Genomic DNA, 20,407 nt, shown 5'->3' with positions numbered 1-20,407 from the left:
AGCAAAGGAAACCATAAACAAAATGAAAAGAAAACCCACAGAATGGGAGAAAATATTTGCAAACGATGTGACTGACAATACCTTAATTTCCAAAATATACAAACAGCTCATACAACTCAATAACAAAAAATAAACAACCCAATCAAAAAATGGGCAGAAGACCTAAACAGATATTTCTCCAAAGAAGCCATACAGGTGGACAATAGGCACATGAAAAGATGTTTAACATTGCTAATTATCAGAGAAATGCAAATCAAAACTGCAGTGATAGGGCTTCCCTGGTGGCACAGTGGTTGAGAATCCACCTGCCAATGCAGGGGACACGGGTTCGAGCCCTGGTCTGGGAAGATCCCACATGCCGTGGAGCAACTAAGCCCGTGAGCTACAAGGCACAACTACTGAGGCCCGCATGCCTAGAGTCATCGAGGCACAACTACTGAGGCCCGCATGCCTAGAGCCCGTGCTCTGCAACAAGAGGAGCCACCGCAATGAGAAGCCCGCTCGCCACAACTAGAGAGAAGCCCACATGCAGCAACAAAGACCCAACACAGCCAAAAATAGAAATCAATCAATCAAAAAAACCCACAAAAAACCCGCAGTGATGTATTACCTCCCACTAGTCAGAATGGCCATCATTAAAAGGTCCACAAACAATAAATGCTGGACAAGGTGTGGAGAAAAGGAAACTGTCCTACATTGTTGGTGGAAATGTAAATTGGTGCAGCCACTGTGGAAAACAGTATGGAGGTTCCTTAAAAAACTAAATATAGAGTTACCATATGATCCTGCAATCCCACTCCTGGGCGTATGTCTGGAGGAAACTCTAATTCAAAAAGATACATGCACCCCAGTGTTTATAGCAGCACTATTTACAATCATCAAGACATGGAAGCAACCTAAATGTCCATCGACAGATGAATGGATAAAGAAGATGTGAGATATATATGTACACACACACACACACACACACACACACACACACACACACACACACACAGAGTATGGAATATTACTCAGCCATAAAAAAGAATGAAATAATGTCATTTGCAGCATAGATGGACCTAGAGATTATCATATTAAGTGAAATATATCAGACAGAGAAAGACAAATACTATATGATATCACTTATTTGTGGAATCTAAAAAAATGATACAAATGAACTTACAAAACAGATAGACTCACAGACATAGAAAACAATTTGTGGTTACCAAAGGGGATTGGGGGAGAGAGATAAATTAGGAGTTTGGGATTAACATATACACACTACTATACATAAAATAAATAAACAACAAGGACCTATTGTATAGCATGGGAAAGTATACTCAATATCTCATAATAACCTATAATGGAAAAGAGATCTGAAAAAGAATACATATATATTATAACTGAATCACTTTGCTGTACTCTTGTAACTAACACAACATTGTAAATTATACCTCAATTTAGAAAAAAATTTCAAACAGTATTTAACCTGATGTAGAATTTGGCAAACTGGTATTGATTTAATCATCTCCAAATATCTCAATCAAGAAGTCAATTTCTTGGTCTAACTCTTTAATCATGCCTATTCCCTGCAGGTTAAGGGCTCTCAATAGTCTGACTCCAGCCCTCCTTTTGGTCCTATGTTCTTGCCTATCCTTATTAGCACTAACTTTGTTCATTCCTGCCTTGGCAGTGTTCCACATTTATACTCTCTGAAATAGTCTTTTTGTGTTTTCCGCTTATCAAAAATGTATTCTTCATTTCCCAGCTTACAGTCTCAACTTTTGTTGTTGAAAATGTCCTCAGTTCCTCAGTCCACAGTGATCTTTCTTCTTTACACTCTTTAAACTCTTAAATGCATTAAAACATAAATTACTTATGGTCTGAACAGTGCCACTAAATTGACAATGAATTGTATACCACCTAGCAACTAGTCTTGTGCTGTGCTCATGGTGACCCAAACAAAGGAGATAAAAGCACTAGTCAGATCAGTTCTGGAATTTTGTGTTCAGTCAGGGTATTTGATTCTAAGAGGCACACTGAGAAACTGGAATTTCTTCAGAGAAGAATAATTAGAATAATGGTGTAGAAACCATTTGAGGAATTGAGAGGTTTAGTTCTTGAGAAGATTTAAGAGGGGGGAGGATCATAATAGTAAATGAAAATTGTCTAAACTATTGCTCCAGGGGACAGAACTAGGACAAGTTGACCAGTGATTGAAAATGATAGGAAATTAGATTTAGCTTAACATAAGGAAGAACTTTAACAGAGTTGTTCTTAACTAATGGCATGGACTACTTTTTTTTTTTTTTTTTTTTTTTTTTTTTTTTGCGGTACGCGGGCCTCTCACTGTGGTGGCCTCTCCGGTTGCAGAGCACAGGCTCCGGACGCACAGGCTCATCGGCCATGGCTCACGGGCCCAGCCACTCCGCGGCATGTGGGATCTTCCCAGACTGGGGCACGAACCCATGTCTCCTGGATCGGCAGGTGGACTCTCAACCACTGCGCCACCAGGGAAGCCCATGGACTACTTTTGAGGATTTTTTGACATAGGATACTTTAAGCAGAGACTGAATGAGTGGTAAAAGGAATTTTGACGTTGAGTGGGACGTTAGACTTGAATTTTAAAAAACACCCTTTTATAGAATTCACTTAGTCTTTCTTCAAACATTCGGCACAGCTTTCTTCACAATACTGATATCTTTTTGCTTCCATAGGAGCCAGTACCACATAAGCAACTCCAGTAAATTAAATCAATGATTTTCTTTAACTTTTGTTGTCTTGGTGTTCAAGACTGTTTTCTCCAAACAAATAAGCATTTTGAGAATTGAGTCTTTCCGTATTTCTTTGTAACTGCCACAGTGTTTATAACTGAGCACTGGATTTCCCTCCCTAATTTGAACCAGAAGTGACTACACTTGACTTGTTAAAAAATCAAAAACAAAAAAATAGTCTTGGAGGTATAAAAAGCAATATATGCTAATATATTGTTAATCATAGAAAATTGAGAAAATGCAGAAAAGTGTAAAAAGGAGAATAAAAATCATCATGGTCCTACCACCCACTCAACACCATTGTTAAGTTTTTTGTTCATTGCTTTCATTGTTTTGTTTTTATTATAGAGATAATGTATATGCATGATAAGAAATTCAAACAATTTAGGATGTGAAGTGAAAGGAAAAAGTTCTCCTGTCTCCATTCCCTATTCTTACTCCCCATATGAGCATATATAATTTAACCAGTTTCATATTGATGATCAGAATTTTTTTTGCTATTATAAATTTTGCCTTTATAAACAATATAATTTATAATTTTGCTACTATAAACAATGCTACAAGGAACATCCCTGTAGATGGTTTTGTTATGTTTGGAGATCGCCACTCAGCTTTCCACCTGGTCTTTCTGTGTGATTTGCTCATTGCTGTTTTCTTGGCATAATAATTACACTCACCTGGACCCATTAGCAAACCAAGTGCCTCAACATCTCTCATATCAGTAATCTTCTATTAGAAGCAGATCCTTCACCAGTAGGTAATATTTTTTGCTTACCAGAAATACCAAAGACCTCAGCTCTTTTAAGTTTGACCTGTGATTTTCATGTACTTTTCTTGTTTATCTTCTTTGTATTATTTAAAAATTATTTTTTCTATATTGAACATTTGTTACTTGTGTTTTTAAAACAGAACAAAACAATGTCACTAGTGATGAGAACTATACCAAGTCAATGTATGTTGTGACTTGCCCTTAGAAAAGCTTATCATAATTTATCATTACATATCAGCCATCTAACTAACTGAACAGGTACTACTGGGAAACTCTTAGGAGGTGAACTCTGATGGACACTCAGGACACCTATTGATTGTGGGTTTATTCTAGCCTGGGGAGACTCCAAAGATATATTTTGATTTACTGCCACTCTGGAAAGTAGGAATAGTAATGATTTTAGAGGTTTTAGGTATAAGAACAGGTTGCTCAAGTGCTTTCTTCTCATCTTATTTCTCCAACATTGTCATCTGCCTCAGCTAAATCCTTGCTGCTACGTTTTCATCACATCATGGTTCAAGTAGTCCCTGCCCTTACAGGCAGAGTTGCTTCTGGGTGTCTTTTGCTTAGCTATGGCATCAGGAAGTTGATTGTGCCTTGTCTGAGCTAGGCAGAAGGGGGAAAGGACCAATTTCCTCTGCCAAAGATAGTGTCATAAATTGTGTTCTTCCTTATAAGCGGTACATTCTGTAAATTTTTTAGTTTCTAGAGGTGGGGTTTCTGGAAGTTGCACTCTAGGCCAACAGACTGAGTGTTTATCCTATTTTACCAGTGCTAGGTATTTCAGATTTTGCTATGTGAGTTTGTTTAAAGTTTGGGCTGTGTATCATTAGTAAATATTTGTTGAGTACCTTCTCTGTGCTTGTTATGTAGTAGATAACAAGCCCAAGCAATCTACATAGGTCTTAAAATATCTCCTTTCTTAGATAAACTCAGAATCCATTAGGATTATTAGGTCTGATTTGGGATAAGCAGAGTAAGTTAAGTTCCTGCTAGAGCAGGGAAATACCGCACTATTTTTTCTAACTTTTAAAGCAAGATTTTTTAAGTTTGGGAGGTGTTTTATACATACCTTATAGTGGACTGTCTTTAATAAAGTTCAGAGAAGATTTGATAGTTGTATATTAAAATTTTTTTTATTGACTTATAACATGTATATTAAAATACACGAATCTTTTTTGATTAGTCATTCATTTTAATTTTTTAATTATTTTATTATATTTTTAATATCTTTATTGGACTATAATTACTTTACAATGGCATGTTAGTTTCTGCTTTATAACAAAGTGAATCAGCTATACATATACATATATCCCCATATCTCCTCCCTCTTGGTCTCCATCCCACCCTCCCAGTCCCACCCCTCTAGGTGGTCACGAAGCACCGAGCTGATTTTCCTGTGCTACATGACTGCTTCCCACTAGCTATCTATTTTACATTTGATAGTGTATATGTGTCCATGCCACTCTCTCACTTTGTCCCAGCTTACCCTTTCCCCTCCCAGTGTCCTCAAGTCCATTCTCTACGTCTGCATTCCTGTCCTGCACCTAGGTTCTTCAGAACCTTTTTTTTTTTTTAGATTCCATTTATATGTGTTAGCATACGGTATTTGTTTTTCTCTTTCTGACTTACTTCACTCTGTGTGACAGACTCTAGATCCATCCACCTCACCACAGAGAACTCTATTTTGTTTCTTTCTATGGCTGAGTAATATTCCATTGTATATATGTACCACATCTTCTTTATCCATTCATCTGTCGATGGACAATTTAGGTTGCTTCCATGTCCTGGCTATTGTATATAGAGCTGCAATGAACATTGTGGTACATGACTCTTTTTGAATTATGGTTTTCTCAGGATATATGCCCAGTAGTGGGATTGCTGGGTAGTATGGTAGTTCTATTTTTAGTTTTTTAAGGAACCTCCATACTGTTCTCCATAGTGGCTGTATCAATTTACATTCCCACCAACAGTGCAAGAGGGTTCCTTTTCTCCATAGCCTCTCCAGCATTTATTGTTTGTAGATTTTTTGATGATGGCCATTCTGACTGGTGTGAGATGATACCTCATTGTAGTTTTGATTTGCATTTCTCTAATGATTAGTGATGTTGAGCATCCTTTCATGTGTTTGTTGGCAATCTGTATATCTTCTTTGGAGAAATGTCTATTTAGGTCTTCTGCCCATTTTTGGATTGGGTTGTTTGTATTTTTGATATTGAGCTGCATGAGCTGCTTATAAATTTTGGAGATTAATCCCCTGTCAGTTGCTTCATTTGCAAATATTTTCTCCCATTCTGAGGATTGTCTTTTCGTCTTGTTTATGGTTTCATTTGCTGTGCCAAAGCTTTTAAGTTTCATTAGGTCCCATTTGTTTATTTTTGTTTTTATTTCCATTTCTGTAGGAGGTGGGTCAAAAAGGATCTTGCTGTGATTTATGTCACAGAGTGTTCTGCCTATGTTTTCCTCTAAGAGTTTTATAGTGTCTGACCTTACATTTAGGTCTTTAATCCATTTTGAGTTTATATTTGAAAATACACAAATCTCTCGGGCTTCCCTGGTGGCGCAGTGGTTGAGTCCGCCTGCCGATGCAGGGGACACGGGTTCGTGCCCCGGTCTGGGAGGATCCCACGTGCCGCGGAGCGGCTGGGCCCGTGAGCCATGGCCGTTGAGCCTGCGCGTCCGGAGCCTGTGCTCTGCAACGGGAGACGCCACAACAGTGAGAGGCCCGTGTGCCGCGAAAAAAAAAAAAAAAGAAAATACACAAATCTTAACTTGTATGGCTCACTGGATTACCACAAAGTGAACACACTCATGTGACCACCACCTAGGTCAAGAAATAGAATACTACTAACACCCCAGAAGCCCACCGTACCCTTCCTCTCAGTCATTACTCCCTTCCATCTTCCCAAGGGTAACATTATCCTACTCTAACACTGTAGTTTAGCTGTTTTTTAAAAATTAATTAACTTTATTTTTTAAGAGCAGTTTTAGGTTCATAGCAAGATAGAGTATATTTTGCCTGTTTTTGAGCTTTTTAAAATTGAGGTATTATTGACATATTGAACTTTTCATAAATGGAATTATAAGATATTTCTTTTGGGCTGCTTCTGCTTAACATTATGCTTGTCAGATGCTTCCTCTTGATGCATTTAGCAGTAGTTTATTTTTATTACTGTGTAGTATCTCATTGTATGAATATGCCACAGTTTATTTACCTTTGCTGGACATTTTTGTTTTCCATCTTGGACTATGATTTTATAATACCACTCCAAATGTACTTTGTATCTTTTAGTTCTACCTTTGTATGTCTATCTGATATATATATATCTGGGATTAAAATTTCTTGGTCATTGGTTATGTTCAACTGTAGCTGATAATATAAAACAGTTTTCCAAAACCTACCTCCTAGTAACTGTATTCCTAATATTCATTTTTTAAAAAAAGGGAATTTGGCCATGTTCTCAAACTACTTCACAGGCATTAATACATACTTTTTACATGTTAATCCTGTAGGCTTGGAAATGTCTTTTTTTTTTTTTTTTTAATGACCTGACGAGATCCATTATGCTCAAAATGATGCCTCACATCATTTGTGACCCTCATTTTTTTTTTTTTTTTTTTTTGTACGCGGGCCTCTCACTGTTTTGGCCTCTCCCATTGCGGAGCACAGGCTCCGGATGCACAGGCTCAGCGGCCATGGCTCACGGGCCCAGCCGCTCCGTAGCATGTGGGATCTTCCTGGACCGGGACACGAACCCGTGTCCCCTGAATTGGCAGGCGGACTCTCAACCACTGCGCCACCAGGGAAGCCCAGCCCTCATGTTTTGAAAGAAATGTTGAGTTCATGTTTATGATGCTGAACAAGATAACAGCATAGCCCCTGAACTTAGTGGCATTACATACCTTTAAAAAAGAATATTTTCTAAAGAGATCAGTTAACATATTTTTATTTTTGCAACTTTACTGTAAGTCTGAAATTGCAAGATAAAAAATTAAAAAAAATTACTGACATGAGAAAATGTATGTGAAAATGGAGCTCAATGAAAAAAGAAAAAAGGGGTGAGGAGAATGGTCAAATGGTATGTAACTATATGGGGGAAAAGGCTGAAAAGATACATATCAAGATATTATCAGTGAGAGGCTCCTAATGGCCAAAGATGGGCAAGTTGCAATATCAATAAGGATAACAACCACAAGAATTGAAGCATATCAACTATGCTTAAATCCATGACTTCATAATACTGAAAACAACAGCAACTAATAGGTAACTATTGGAGGATACTAAAGGACCAAGTTTTTTGATGAGATTTGAACTGTCACAGAAGAGCAGTGAGCTCCATTTTCCTAGGGCTATTGAAAAATAACTTATTTCCTTCTGTATAGAATACTTAGGTGTAGCTGCTTCTGATGAGGAAGCTTAGATAACCAGCTCTGCATTTCATGCTTTGTTGTGATCCTTTCAGTGATTACTGAGAAATGAAATAAAAATGTAGGCATGTGGTAGAATTTTGTATTCAGCTTCATAAAGGAAATTGTTTCATTCTTCTATTTGTCTCTTCAGTAAAAATGAACTGGTAATTCTCAGGTGTAATCTCCAAAAGCAACTATCCACTGAACATTTGAGAGCAGCCCATGACATCAAAGGAAAATGAGTTATCAGGACTTCTTTTTTTTTGTGCTAGTGAACCCCATAGTGATAAAATATGTGGTAAAAATATGACAGGAGAAAGTTTGTGTTACAGTGTATGTATACCAACTGTATTCTGCTAAATATATAAAATAGGGAAAAATCAATTCTTAATCACTAGGAAGTACAGCTTTCCAAAAAAAAATCTTTTTAAAAATTCTATTACTTCTTCTATTTCTGTCCATTTAGTTCTTAGTACTTATTTGAGACTGGAGAACAAATAGGCCTGTGGATTGTGTTAGGCTATTAATTTTCTCTTACAACTGTTTGCTTTATTAATTTCCATAGTGTTTTACTATGAGTGATATTGAGAAGAGGCCAGAGGGCCATGAATGAGGAAGATCTGCCTAGCAACTAAGGAGGGGCTGGGCAGTGGGAAGGTAATTGCTTTTACATGTGATTCAAAGTGGGGCAAAGATGATTCAAAGGGCTAGCTCACTTGTGTTTCTGTCTACTGTTATTAGTTATGAGCCAGATTTGTAGAGCCTTCATCTGCAAATGGATACAAGAAGTCTGGTTGCCAAGGAGAGGGCGGTGAATGATACAGATATAAACCTCTGTCCACCTCATTTCAGCCATCTAAACCCATGATCACATCATAGAGCATGTCACTCCTTGGAATGGTGCTCTGCTTTTATAATTTCAAACTTCATTATCTGACTATCTGATTATATTCCCCAGTCTGTCTTTCTAGCTTTTACTCTTACTATGCTTTACTAGTGTGATATAGGGTAGATGTTAAAAGTTTTGGTTTTAGGCAGACCTCAGTTGGTGAATATATCAGCTCCACAACTTACATATGTTACTTAACGTCATTGAACCTTAATTTCTACATCTTTAAAATTTATACATCCATTCAAAGTATTTATGAAGCTCCTATTAAAAGGAGATACACAAATAAAAAATAATATGATTTCAGGCAATGATAAGTACAGTGAAGGTAAGAAAGTAGGATACAGGGATTGAGAGTGATCTGAGTGGGAGAGCTATTTGAAGGAGGATTTTCAAAGAAGGCCTCATTGAGGAGGTAACATTTGAGCTGAGACCTGATTGATGAGAAGGAACCATCCATCAGAGACCTGAGGTAAGTTTTTCATGCAAAGTGAATTGGAAGCAAATATTTTGAGGTGAAGGAGAAAAGCAAGGGGTTACTGGAAGAGTGGTAGGCAGAGACTATAAATCAAAGATGCTTTGATTTATATTTTGCAAATGTCCAGTTTGTGGTGAATGGACTGGAGTGGGAGGCCATGGCTAGCAACAGTGGAAGCAGGGGGTCCACTTGGAGTGTTCAGGTGAGAGATGGATAAAGGCTTGTACTAAGGTGGTAGTACTAGAGATGGTGAAAATAGCTATAGCAAAGTATTGCTGAGATAATTGGGAAGATGATTAGCACTATCCCAGGCATTGAGTGAGCACTTATTTTAATATGAAAATAGTGTTAATGACCTTCATCCTGCTCTGTGACATCTATTTATCTAAGTCAGAAAGTCATCCTAGACTTCTCAATTGAGGAAGAAAATATATAGAGAGGAAGGAAAATTGTTAGGTTCAGCTGAGTTCATGGTGTCTGTAAGATAAGTTACTTAAACAATATGTTGAGTTGGGAAGTATTTGTCTTGTTGCAGATCACCCTTGAAAATGGTACCTGAAAATGTAGATCTGTAGCTTGGTAGAGAAGCCTGCATTAGAGATAAATTTTGGGAGTTGTAGTTATTTGGTAATAAAGCCATTAGCATGAATAAAATTGTACATAGAGGATAATAGAGGAGAAAAATTAGCTAATGCTGTACCTATGGGAATGGGCAGAAGAATTGATAGGTGTGATCAGAACTGTAGGAAAATGGAGGTGCTGTGTCAGTGTCTGAAGCCTAGACTAAAGGGAGTTTCAAGAAGGAACGATCAAATGATAGAGATGAATGATACTGGTTGAGAATAAAGAAAAACAATGTCATTGGATTTGAAAACTAGAGCAATTTTCATTAGAGTAGTGTGAGAGTAGGCATCATATTAAAGCGGTTTAAGAGTCTTTGGGGGGCTTCCCTGGTGGCGCAGTGGTTAAGAATCTGCCTGCCAATGCAGGGGACGTGGGTTCGTGCCCTGGTCCGGGAAGATCCCACATGCCGTGGAGCGTCTGGGCCCGTGAGCCATGGCCGCTGGGCCTGCGCGTCCGGAGCCTGTGCTTCGCAACGGGAGAGGCCACAACGGTGAGAGGCCCGCATACCGCAAAAAAAAAAAAAAAAAAAAGGAGTGTTTGGGAAGTGAAGAAGTGGAATCAGCAAGTGTAGGCTACTCATTCAGAAGTTTTGCAATCAAGAGAAATGTTGAGGGACTTCCCTGGTGGTCCAGTGGTTAAGAATCTGCCTTACAATGTAGGGGATGCGGGTTTGATCCCTGGTCAGGGAACTAAGATCCCACATGCTGCGGGCAACTAAGCCCACACACCACAACTAGGGAGCCCGCGCCTCAATTAGAGAGCCTGTGTGCCACAAACTACAGAGCCCACGGGCTCTGGAACCCGCATGCCACAACTACAGAGCCCATGCTTCCTGGAGCCTGCACATCACAACTAGAGAGAAGCCGCAACTAAAACCAGATGCAGCCAAAAATAAATAAAATAAACAAATAACAAGTAAATCTTAAAAAAAAAAAATCCACGTTTCCAGTTCTTCCACTGCAGGGGGTGCAGGTTTTTTCCCTGGTTGCGGAGCTAAGATCCCACATGCCTAGGCGTGTGGCAAAAAAAAAAAAAAAGAGGGGTGAGAGTGGTCTTAAGAAAAAGGAAATTTGAATGTTTGTAGCCCAATGGGAAGGGATCTATAAGAAGGAGAAACTTAAGATGAGTTGGGGGGAGGAGAGGAGCCAAGATGGCGGAGTAGAAGAACGTACTCTCCTCCCTCTTGCGAGAACACCAGAATTACAACTAGCTGCTGGACAATCATCGACAGGAAGACACTGGAACTCACCAAAAAAGATACCCCACATCCAAAGACAAAGGAGAAGCCACAATGAGACGGTAGAGGGGTGCAATCACTGAAAATCAAATCACTTAACTGCTGGGTGGGTGACTCACAGACTGGAGAACACTTATACCACAGAAGTCCACCCACTGGAGTGAAGGTTCTGAGCCCCACGTCAGGCATCTCAACCTGGGGATCCGGCAACAGGAGGAGGAATTCCTAGAGAATCAGACTTTGAAGCCTAGTGGGAAGTGATTGCAGGACATACCATGGAATATTACTCAGCCATAAAAAGGAACGAAATTGAGTCATTTGTTGAGACGTGGATGGATCTAGAGATCGTCATACAGAGTGACGTAAGTCAGAAAGAGAAAAACAAATATCGTATATTAACGCATGTATGTGGAATCTAGAAAAATGGTACAGATGAACCGGTTTGCAGGGCAGAAGTTGAGACACAGATGTAGAGAACAAACATATGCACACCAAGGGGGGAAAACCCTGGGGGGGTGGGGATGGTGGTGTACTGAATTGGGCGATTGGGATTGACATGTATACACTGACGTGGATAAAATTGATGACAAATAAGTACCTGCTGTATAAAAATAATAATAATTAAAATAAAAAGATGAGTTGGGGGTAGGGAGAGAAAATAACTGATTTCTCTGTAAAGTAGAATGCAAGAATTAGCTGAACGTGAGGGGGGTTCGGATGATTTAGCAAGCTTGGGGATATTCTTTCAACAGCTATTGTGCCCGGTACTTGGGGCAGAATTGTGGTTTTAAAAAATTTCTTGCCTTCTTGGAAGTTATATAGACTAGTGAGGGAGCTAGACATTAAGCAAATAGGAATAATACAAATTAATGTAAAATTACAATTAGGAAAAAAATACAGCCATGATTTGTGCTATAAAGGAGAGTGTATGTTGTTATGAGATCATGTGATAGGGAAAGTTACCTACTTAGATTAGAATTGGATTACCTAATGAAGTGAAGATTGACCTGAGATCTAGAAGAAGAGGAGGAGTTAGTGAGACAAGGGAAGATGAAGAATATTCTAGGCAGAAGAAATAGTATGTGCAAAGGCCTTGTGGTGAGAAGGAGGAGCTGAAAGAAGGCAAATACAGCTGCTATGCTCAGAGGAAGGGAAAAAATGGGTCAGGACAAGGGAGATAGGTAGGGCCCAACTATAGGGCCTGGTAGACCACGTTGGGGTGGAAGGTTAGTGGGAATGACACTGAGGGGGAGGGGCAGAAGGATAAAAGTTTATAAACTGAAAGCATGGGGTTTGTAATTGGATTTGAGTTTGAATTCTTTTTTCTACCACAGAAAACTTTTGGCAAGCGTCTTGACTATTAAGCCACAATTTAAAAATGAAGTGTTACTATCTGTTCAGTGTACCTAGGAGTTGAGAATTAAACCCTAAATGAGATCATGTGTGTGAAATTCCTTTGTAAGCTAAAGGAACTTTTACTCTTGGATAGTCCCTTTTTCTCTCTTTATAGAGGCTTAAATTACATATAATTGAAACTTATAACAAACTTATAAACAAAGAGGATGTGATCACTTCCATAAACATTTATTGAGCACTTAGCTACGGGTGAGGCATTGAACTATTTCCCCTGAGTATATAAAAATGAGTAAGAAATGGACCTTGCCCTCAAGAAACTGAGAGCCAAGATGGGGAAACATCCATATGTACAACTAAATGTGTTGCAAGATACAGTTTGGTAATTTCTGAAATAGAGGTACAAAATAAAACGGGTGCAGAGATGGAGTCTTTGATTCCAACGGAGAGACAGGAAAGGCCTCAGATGGGAGAGGAAGAGGGAGGAGGTAAAGGTAGAGTCAGATTTTTCTTTTCTTTTTTTTTTTAAGCTGCAGAAACATTTTTAATATTTGAACTTGTAGGTATGTAACAATATCTATAGGATATTTTATTTATTTATTGAAGTATAGATGATTTACAATGTTTCAGGTACAGGTTTTTCTTTAAGGTGTCATTAATTGGGATAGGAAACAAAGAATAACAGCTCTGGGGAGTTGATGACTGGTTTTCAACCTGTTAAATTTGAGGTGCTGCCAATCTGTCCACGTGTCACAGATGGAAACATGACTTGGAAGATCAGGGTTAGAGATGTAGATTTGGTCCATTTTTTGTGGATCTTTTGGGTAGAGGAATGGTGGCAGGGTAAACATTTACTCAGCAGCATCATTATAATATATTTCATATAATATAATATTAATATATTTCATCAAATATAAGGTGCCAGAGATTGTAAGAAGCATAATTTTATGTACCATTAAGAAAAAATACTATTGATTGAGCTATGACACATCATTGATTGTAAGACACATTTTAATTTCAGAGTTGTTAAAATATGAGAAAATGTCCCACCATCTTAGATCAGTGAAATACTGAAGCTAACATTTAATGAGCCCTTACTCTTTGCCAAGCTGTCTGCTAATAAGCAGATAAGATTAATAATTTAATTCTCACGATAACCTTGTTAGTTTATCTTTATTATTCTCATTTTATAGATGAGGGCACTGGGTCCACAGAAATTAGTACTTTTATGTACTGTAGAGCTGAATTTAGATTTTTCTGCCTAACTATAAATGATAAAATACAAAATTGATATATAGGATACTGCTTTGGAGCAAGAAAAGCGTCTTATTTTATAAATAATGTTTAGGGGAAGATGGCTTTGTGCACTATTGGCTGTGAATGAGTCTCACTATAGCAGTGGTTTCTGTTGCTTAAGATGTATTCAGGGGCAACATTATAGCAGGTGTTTTATAGACTGGGGAGTTCATTATGGTTCTAGTTTAATAGTGTTCACAACTTAAATTCCTTTTTTCCCCCTTGGGAGGAAATATGGAATAATGGAAAATCCAGGACTTTGGATTTTGGAGAACCGTTTTGAGTCTCACTAGATAATGACTAAAATTTTATCTAGAAGTCTCTCCACTCAATCATCTTTTGTCAAATGGTAGAGATAATACTTGTGCCAGTCTCAGTTGGAGTGAGGGTCAAATTGACAGTAAATATAAAAGTACTCTGCAGTTAAAAAATAAAACAAAATGGACAGTGCAGAATGGTAGATATAATTGTTTTGAAAAATTTAGGAGTTGGAAGCTATTCATAAAGCCTGATCTAAGATATAAAACATACCTGAAATACAGCCACCTGTCATGTAAAATGAGAAAGGTAAACATTGTCTTGGGATATTATATACCAAGTCACCTTAAGAAATAAAATTGTAGACTTTCTTTCTTAGCTAGGTCTGGCAAAGTGCTGGTCTGCTGTTCTTAGGCAGTTGATGCTTGAAAATTTTAACATCTACTAGCCTTGAATATATCTGATTAAGAGAACTCATGTTGGTACATGCTTGTATTAGTTTTTGTTGTGGATTCAGTGGGAGTTTTTTTTTTTTTTTTTTTTTTGCGGTACACAGGCCTCTCACTGTTGTGGCCTCTCCCGTTGTGGAGCACAGGCTCCGGACGTGCAGGCTCAGTGGCCATGGCTCATGGCCCAGCTGCTCCACTGCATGCGCGATGCTCCCAGACCGGGGCACGAACCCGCGTACCCTGCATCGGCAGGCAGACTCCCAACCACTGCACCACCAGGGAAGCCCCGGGAGTTTTTTCAAGAAGACTAAAGTTCACAGTTTGTCCTGTTCTCTCTATGAAGTTAGCTTAATATGCCTTACTGTTTTCAGCTGAAGCACAATACAGCCTTAAAGAACACATATAAGGTGTTATTGTATACACTATATTATGTTGCTTACAAAGGTAAACAGATGCGGTCCATTCTTCAACTAGTTTGCATTCTAACAGGGAAGACAGATATAAGAGAATGTAACTGTGATATAGAACAGAATATGATAAGTGACATTTTAGAGGAAAACTAAAATGGAACAGATTTCATCTGGGGGATGGTAGGGAAAGCTTTGGTGACAATTATTTTTCCTCATTATAAGAGCAATATATGATCACTTTAAAAATTTTGGAAAATACATCAAGAGAAAAATTAAAATTATAATTCTACCGTTCTTCTCTGTAGTATGTGTTTATATATATATATATATATATATATATATAAACTTTTTCTTTTACATAAAATTGCATCATACTTTATATGCAATTTATCCTGACATTTTTTCTTTTCCTAGTGGAATATTACCATATAGAGTAGAGCTTGACAAGGCCTCTCTGGGTTTATATCTTTAATTTTTGGAAACTGGAAAGGATCTTGTAGAATGTCTAGTAAGCTAAACCTCTAGTAAGCGAAGAGGTGCCAACGTAATGATTCATTTGAAGTTGTGATAGCAGTTTATAAGCTATTCGAAAATGTTTCTGAAAAAAACAAAATAGACAAGGAAGGGAATGCATTAATTGCTGCATCAATAATGCCGATCTGCTTACAGTTAAGAGATCACTGTAATTAGGGCTTCCCTTGTGGCGCAGTGGTTGAGAGTTTGCCTGCCGATGCAGGGGACACGGGTTTGTGCCCCGGTCCGGGAAGATTCCACATGCCGCGGAGCGGCTAGGCCCGTGAGCCATGGCCGCTGAGCCTGCGCGTCCGGAGCCTGTGCTCCGCAACGGGAGAGGTCACAACAGTGAGAGGCCCGCGTACCGCAAAAGAAAAAAAAAAAAAAAGGAATCCGCCTGCCAATGCAGGGGACACGGGTTCGAGCCCTGGTCCAGGAAGATCCCACATGCCATGGAGCAACTAGGCCCGTGCACCACAACTACTGAGCCTGCGCTCTAGAGCCCACGTGCCACAACTACTGAAGCCCACGCGCCTAGAGCCCATGCTCTGCAGCAAGAGAAGCCACCACAGTGAGAAGCCCGCGCACCGCAACGAAGACCCAATGCAGCCAAAAATAAAATAAATTAAAAAAATAAATTTATTAAAGAAAACCAAAAGAGATCACTGTAATGAAATCATAATAACTCATTGAAATGAAATGATCCAGTATTTGATATTTGAGGATTAGTTGCATAACATGTCTTTGTGGTGTCAGTAGCTGTTGCTTTGGTTGGAATGATCCAGACATTTCTAGCAGAACTCCAGTCTAAAGTCACTTACAACCTCTCTTCTCCTGTCAGGGTGTTAACTGGTGTTTCTTGCTATGATCTGTAAATGCTATTTCCATAACATCCAGAAAACTTGTTCTCTACCTTTCTTGAGATCTAGGTCTATACTTTTTGTTGCAACTGGAGAAGGGAGTTGTTAAAAACTATACCACAAGCACGTGTGGATGTGCGCCCACACACATATTAATGAGTAATTCTAGCTTGTAGCTAGTTTGAGATATTTTATACAGGGCCACAGAATCTTTCACATAATAAGTAATGCTCAATAAACATTTGATTTGATTTAGTGTGTGTATTTATCAGCTATTTATGAGCAATTAATAACCTGTGGGCTCCCTTGTGGGATATTTAATGGATTTTAATAAAGACCAAGAAGTAGTTATGATATATGTGCAAAATAAGAGATTTTACTATAATAATTTTAGGTATTGAAGTTAAAACATTAAGCCAAATGAATCAAATAATGTTTGAATTTTTCTTTACATTCTACTGTAGCCTGAATGAGCTGCCTAATGGAGGAATTAGGTGGATAGATGGCTAGACTGACCTTGTGCTATCCATGTATAACCAAGCTGGAATTATTTCTAATAAATAGTAACCATAGAAATTTGGTTGTGTATTGACGTAAACTCAATTCCAACTGAGGTTTATTTATTTAGAAAACATTGAAAAAGATACATTTGCACACTTGCACATGCTCGGTTATAACCTGGACTGTATTTACTTTAGAATTAGTCATTGGCTTTGTTAGTTAAAGTTTGACGTAAGTAAGTTGTTTGTCTTTTGGTTTGAGAAGGAGCTCACAGGCAGTAAATTTTTGATTCTTTGAGAAATTAAGTTATTTTTTTCCAAGGACAGGGTAGCATATTTATACTTCACCTATACTTAAGTTATGGTAAATAGCATAGTAACGTGGAAGATTAGGACTGATATTTGACTCTTTCAGGAATATAATGCATGAATGAAATCATATGTATATTACTGGTTTGCAACTTTTGTTTAATCATATCACCATATTTTTACAGAATTTATTTTTCTTTGCTTTGGTTCATGTGAGCATAAATTGAAGCATTAGCTCCTTCAGTTGGTGTGGATTTAGTACTAATAGTGTATTGCAGGGAGAATGCTGTGGACTGCAAGAAGTGTGGCTTTTGAAACTGGGTTTGAATTCCAGATTTCACTGTTTATTTAAGTCCGAGAACTTGGGTAAGTTATTTAACCTCTGTTTTAGTTAATATGTAAAGTGGAAGTTGTACACTGTACTGCAGTGTTTTTTCCAAACTGTAGGTACAATTCATTAGTCTTGAAATCAGCTTAGTGAGTGACCAGCATCAGGGGAAAAAGATAGAGAATAGAGTTGCAGCTATAAGGGAAAGTATTATTCTGTGAGACTTTTGTTTCATAGTATACATATATATTAATACACATGGATGTAAGCAGATGGGAACTTCGTTGCAATGTAAGATATGTTTCTTACTATAGGCTGGGTTAAAAAAAAGTTTGAAAAACATTTTTCTATAATGTTGTTAGGATTAAGTGCCTACCACAGCTCCTGTTTCATAGATAGGCATTGAAAGAAAGACAGCCTTGGAGAAGTCATAAGGGATATTTTGGCCTTGTTGGATTTTGTTGTATTTATACAGATTTGGTCTTTATTCCAAGAGCTATAAAACTGAAAGCTGGTTTGTTACTTCAAAATGTTATTGCACATGGAAAATTATTTCTTATTTAGAAAATTATTTAACACATAAAGGTTTTTTGGGAAAGTATTGTTTGGGGAATTTTTATACGCAGTAGGTGGAAGTGAATGATTATATGACCACTTGGAGCGCAATTTGGCAATACCTAGTAAAGTTGAGATACGTATACTTTACATCCTAATGAGTTCCAATCCATGTGCTTATGTCAAAGGAGACATGCAGGAGGATGTTCATTGGAGCATTATCTGAATGGCAAGAATTTGGAAAGAACCTAAACGTCCCGCGGTAGATGTTTGGATAAATAAATTGTGGTATGTTCATCAAATAGAATGCTAAACTGAACTAAGTTAAATGAATAAACTAAGCTTCATTTATCAATAATGATAAATCTCAAACCAAAAAGGGTAGAAAAGCAAGTTGCAGACAGATACAGTTTGTTGCCATATATTTAACATTTAGAAACATCCAAACAGTACTATATATTGTTTATGGACACAAGTATATGTAGTAAAAAAATTTTGGCCTGGAATGACACATATCACTGTTGGGATAATGGATACTTCAAGAGAGGGAGGGAGGGAAGGAATGGGATTAAGTAGGTATTTTCATTGTATCTGTAATGTATTATTAAATCTTGGGGGAAAAAAAGATCTGAAACAAATATAGCAAAATGTTGAGATCTGGTCAGTCTAGCTGTTAGGTACAGGGGTGGTCATAATTTTTTTCTGTATGTTTAAAATATTTAAATAATAACACACATTTCTTTACAAAGTTTAGTGTACAATTCATGGCACAGATTAAATACTCAATGGTATCTATTAAAAATAGCACATTGTTTTGAGGTCTAGAGAACAATGAACTTTCTGAGAACTAGGGCTTAACCTACTTAGGTGATCTTCCAGGATTTCCAGTAAGATGAAAATTCAGTTCAGTGTAGACATAGGTTAAAAAAACAGAAAGTAGAATTATTGAGCGTCGGTTTTTATAATATGGAACCAGAGCTTCAACCTAGACATTTTTCTTTGTACGTGTGAATCTACCACCTTACTATGCATGTTATTTGCCCACTGCTCTTCTAGGATGAGTCACAGCATTTGTGATTACCCTTGAAAGGCTCCTGTGGTTTCTCAGATGGACTTTGTTATAGTTGTGCTTCAATGTGTCTTAGCTTGGCTCCTGCCCTTATTGTGTTAGAGATGTCCTCTGCTGAATCATCATGAGCAATCTCTTGAAGATCCTGGTTAACCAGTTTTAGTACTTATTCAAAGATCTGTTGTGCTAAGCATTGTAAGCCTGCATTCTAGATTCTCAGTACGCTCTAATCTAGTGCTATTTGATAGAACTTGCTGTGATGATGAAAATGTTCCACATCGGTGCTCTTTGGCATTGGCAGCCACTAGTCACATGTAGCTATTGAGCTTTTGAACATGGCTGGTACAACCTAGGACTGAATCTTTAATTTTACTTAATTTTGATTAATTTAAATTTAAATAGTCACATGTGGCTGCAGGCTATCATACTGGACAGTGCCGCTCTAGTCTTTTGAAAAGAAGGCTAGGTTTGATTACTAGCACTGAATTTTCTGAGCCTGTTCTCCTGTATATAAAAGGGGACTAGTAATTCTTGTCCTAACCACCTCTGGGGATCCTAGAGAGAAGTTAAAGTATATATGAGAGCCTGTTGAGAAAAGACTAGTCACATGGGATGTTATGTACAGTTGACCCTTGAACAACACGGGTTTGAACTGCTGGGATTCATTATATGTGGGTTTTTTTTCAGTAGTACTAAATACTATAGTACTACATGATTCACAGATTTTAATTTCTTTGGCCAAGCTGTGCAGCATGCAGGATCTTAGTTCCCCTACCAGGGATTGAACCCGTTCCCCCTGCAGTGGAAGCGCAGAGTCTTAACCAGTGGACCACCAGGGAAGTCCCCACAATTTGAATACATGGTACCAAACCGCCTGGAGAGACCTCGCAGACGGAACGACTGCACACAGGGAGTGACCTCAACTGTGCAGAGGGTCAGGGCCACTAACTCTGGTGTTGTTCAAGGATTAGCTATAATAAGAGCCATAAAACTGTGCTGCTTATTTAATTGCAGTTCCACTTCTAGGACTTGATCCTAGGAAAATACAGTTTTTACACATTCCTGATTATCTGTAAGGATAGTCATCAAAGATTATTTACAATTGTATTAGTTTGCTAGGGCTGCTGTAACAAAGTACTACAAACAAGGTGGCTTAAACAACTGAAGTTTATTGTCTCACAGTTTTGGAGGCTTGAAGTTCAAGATCAAGGTGTCTGCAGGGTTGGTTCCTTTTGAGAACCTGTTACATGAGTCTCCCCTAACTTCTGCTGGCTTGTTGGCAATCTGTGGCATTCCTTGGCTTGTCACAGCATCTCTTCTTTTTTTTTTTTTTTTGTGGTACGC

General features: G+C 38.1%; 1 protein-coding gene across 4 annotated transcripts in view; it reads left to right on the top strand.

Moving 5' to 3' along the window:
* UNC13B (unc-13 homolog B) overlaps nucleotides 1-20,407 on the top strand; it is a 224,937-nt gene that overhangs the window by 3,374 nt on the left and 201,156 nt on the right. The window contains exons 1-2 of one of the 4 annotated variants that reach the window (XM_060014567.1): nucleotides 16,926-17,477; nucleotides 18,183-18,282. The exons of 1 other annotated variant lie outside the window; for it this stretch is intronic. Coding sequence is in view for 2 of the 3 variants with exons in the window: in XM_060014568.1 (XP_059870551.1) it covers nucleotides 12,941-13,010 (70 nt within the window). In the remaining variant the exon portion in view is untranslated. Of the gene's footprint in view, nucleotides 1-12,711; nucleotides 13,011-16,925; nucleotides 17,478-18,182; nucleotides 18,283-20,407 lie in introns of those variants that run through there. 2 more of the 4 variants (XM_060014568.1, XM_060014565.1) reach the window with 2 other exon arrangements.

This window comes from Delphinus delphis, chromosome 6 (assembly GCF_949987515.2).
Source record: "Delphinus delphis chromosome 6, mDelDel1.2, whole genome shotgun sequence".
Classification (NCBI taxonomy): domain Eukaryota; kingdom Metazoa; phylum Chordata; class Mammalia; order Artiodactyla; family Delphinidae; genus Delphinus; species Delphinus delphis.
The sequence above is the reverse complement of the archived record's forward strand: the minus strand, read 5'-3'. Positions and strand labels throughout refer to the sequence as shown.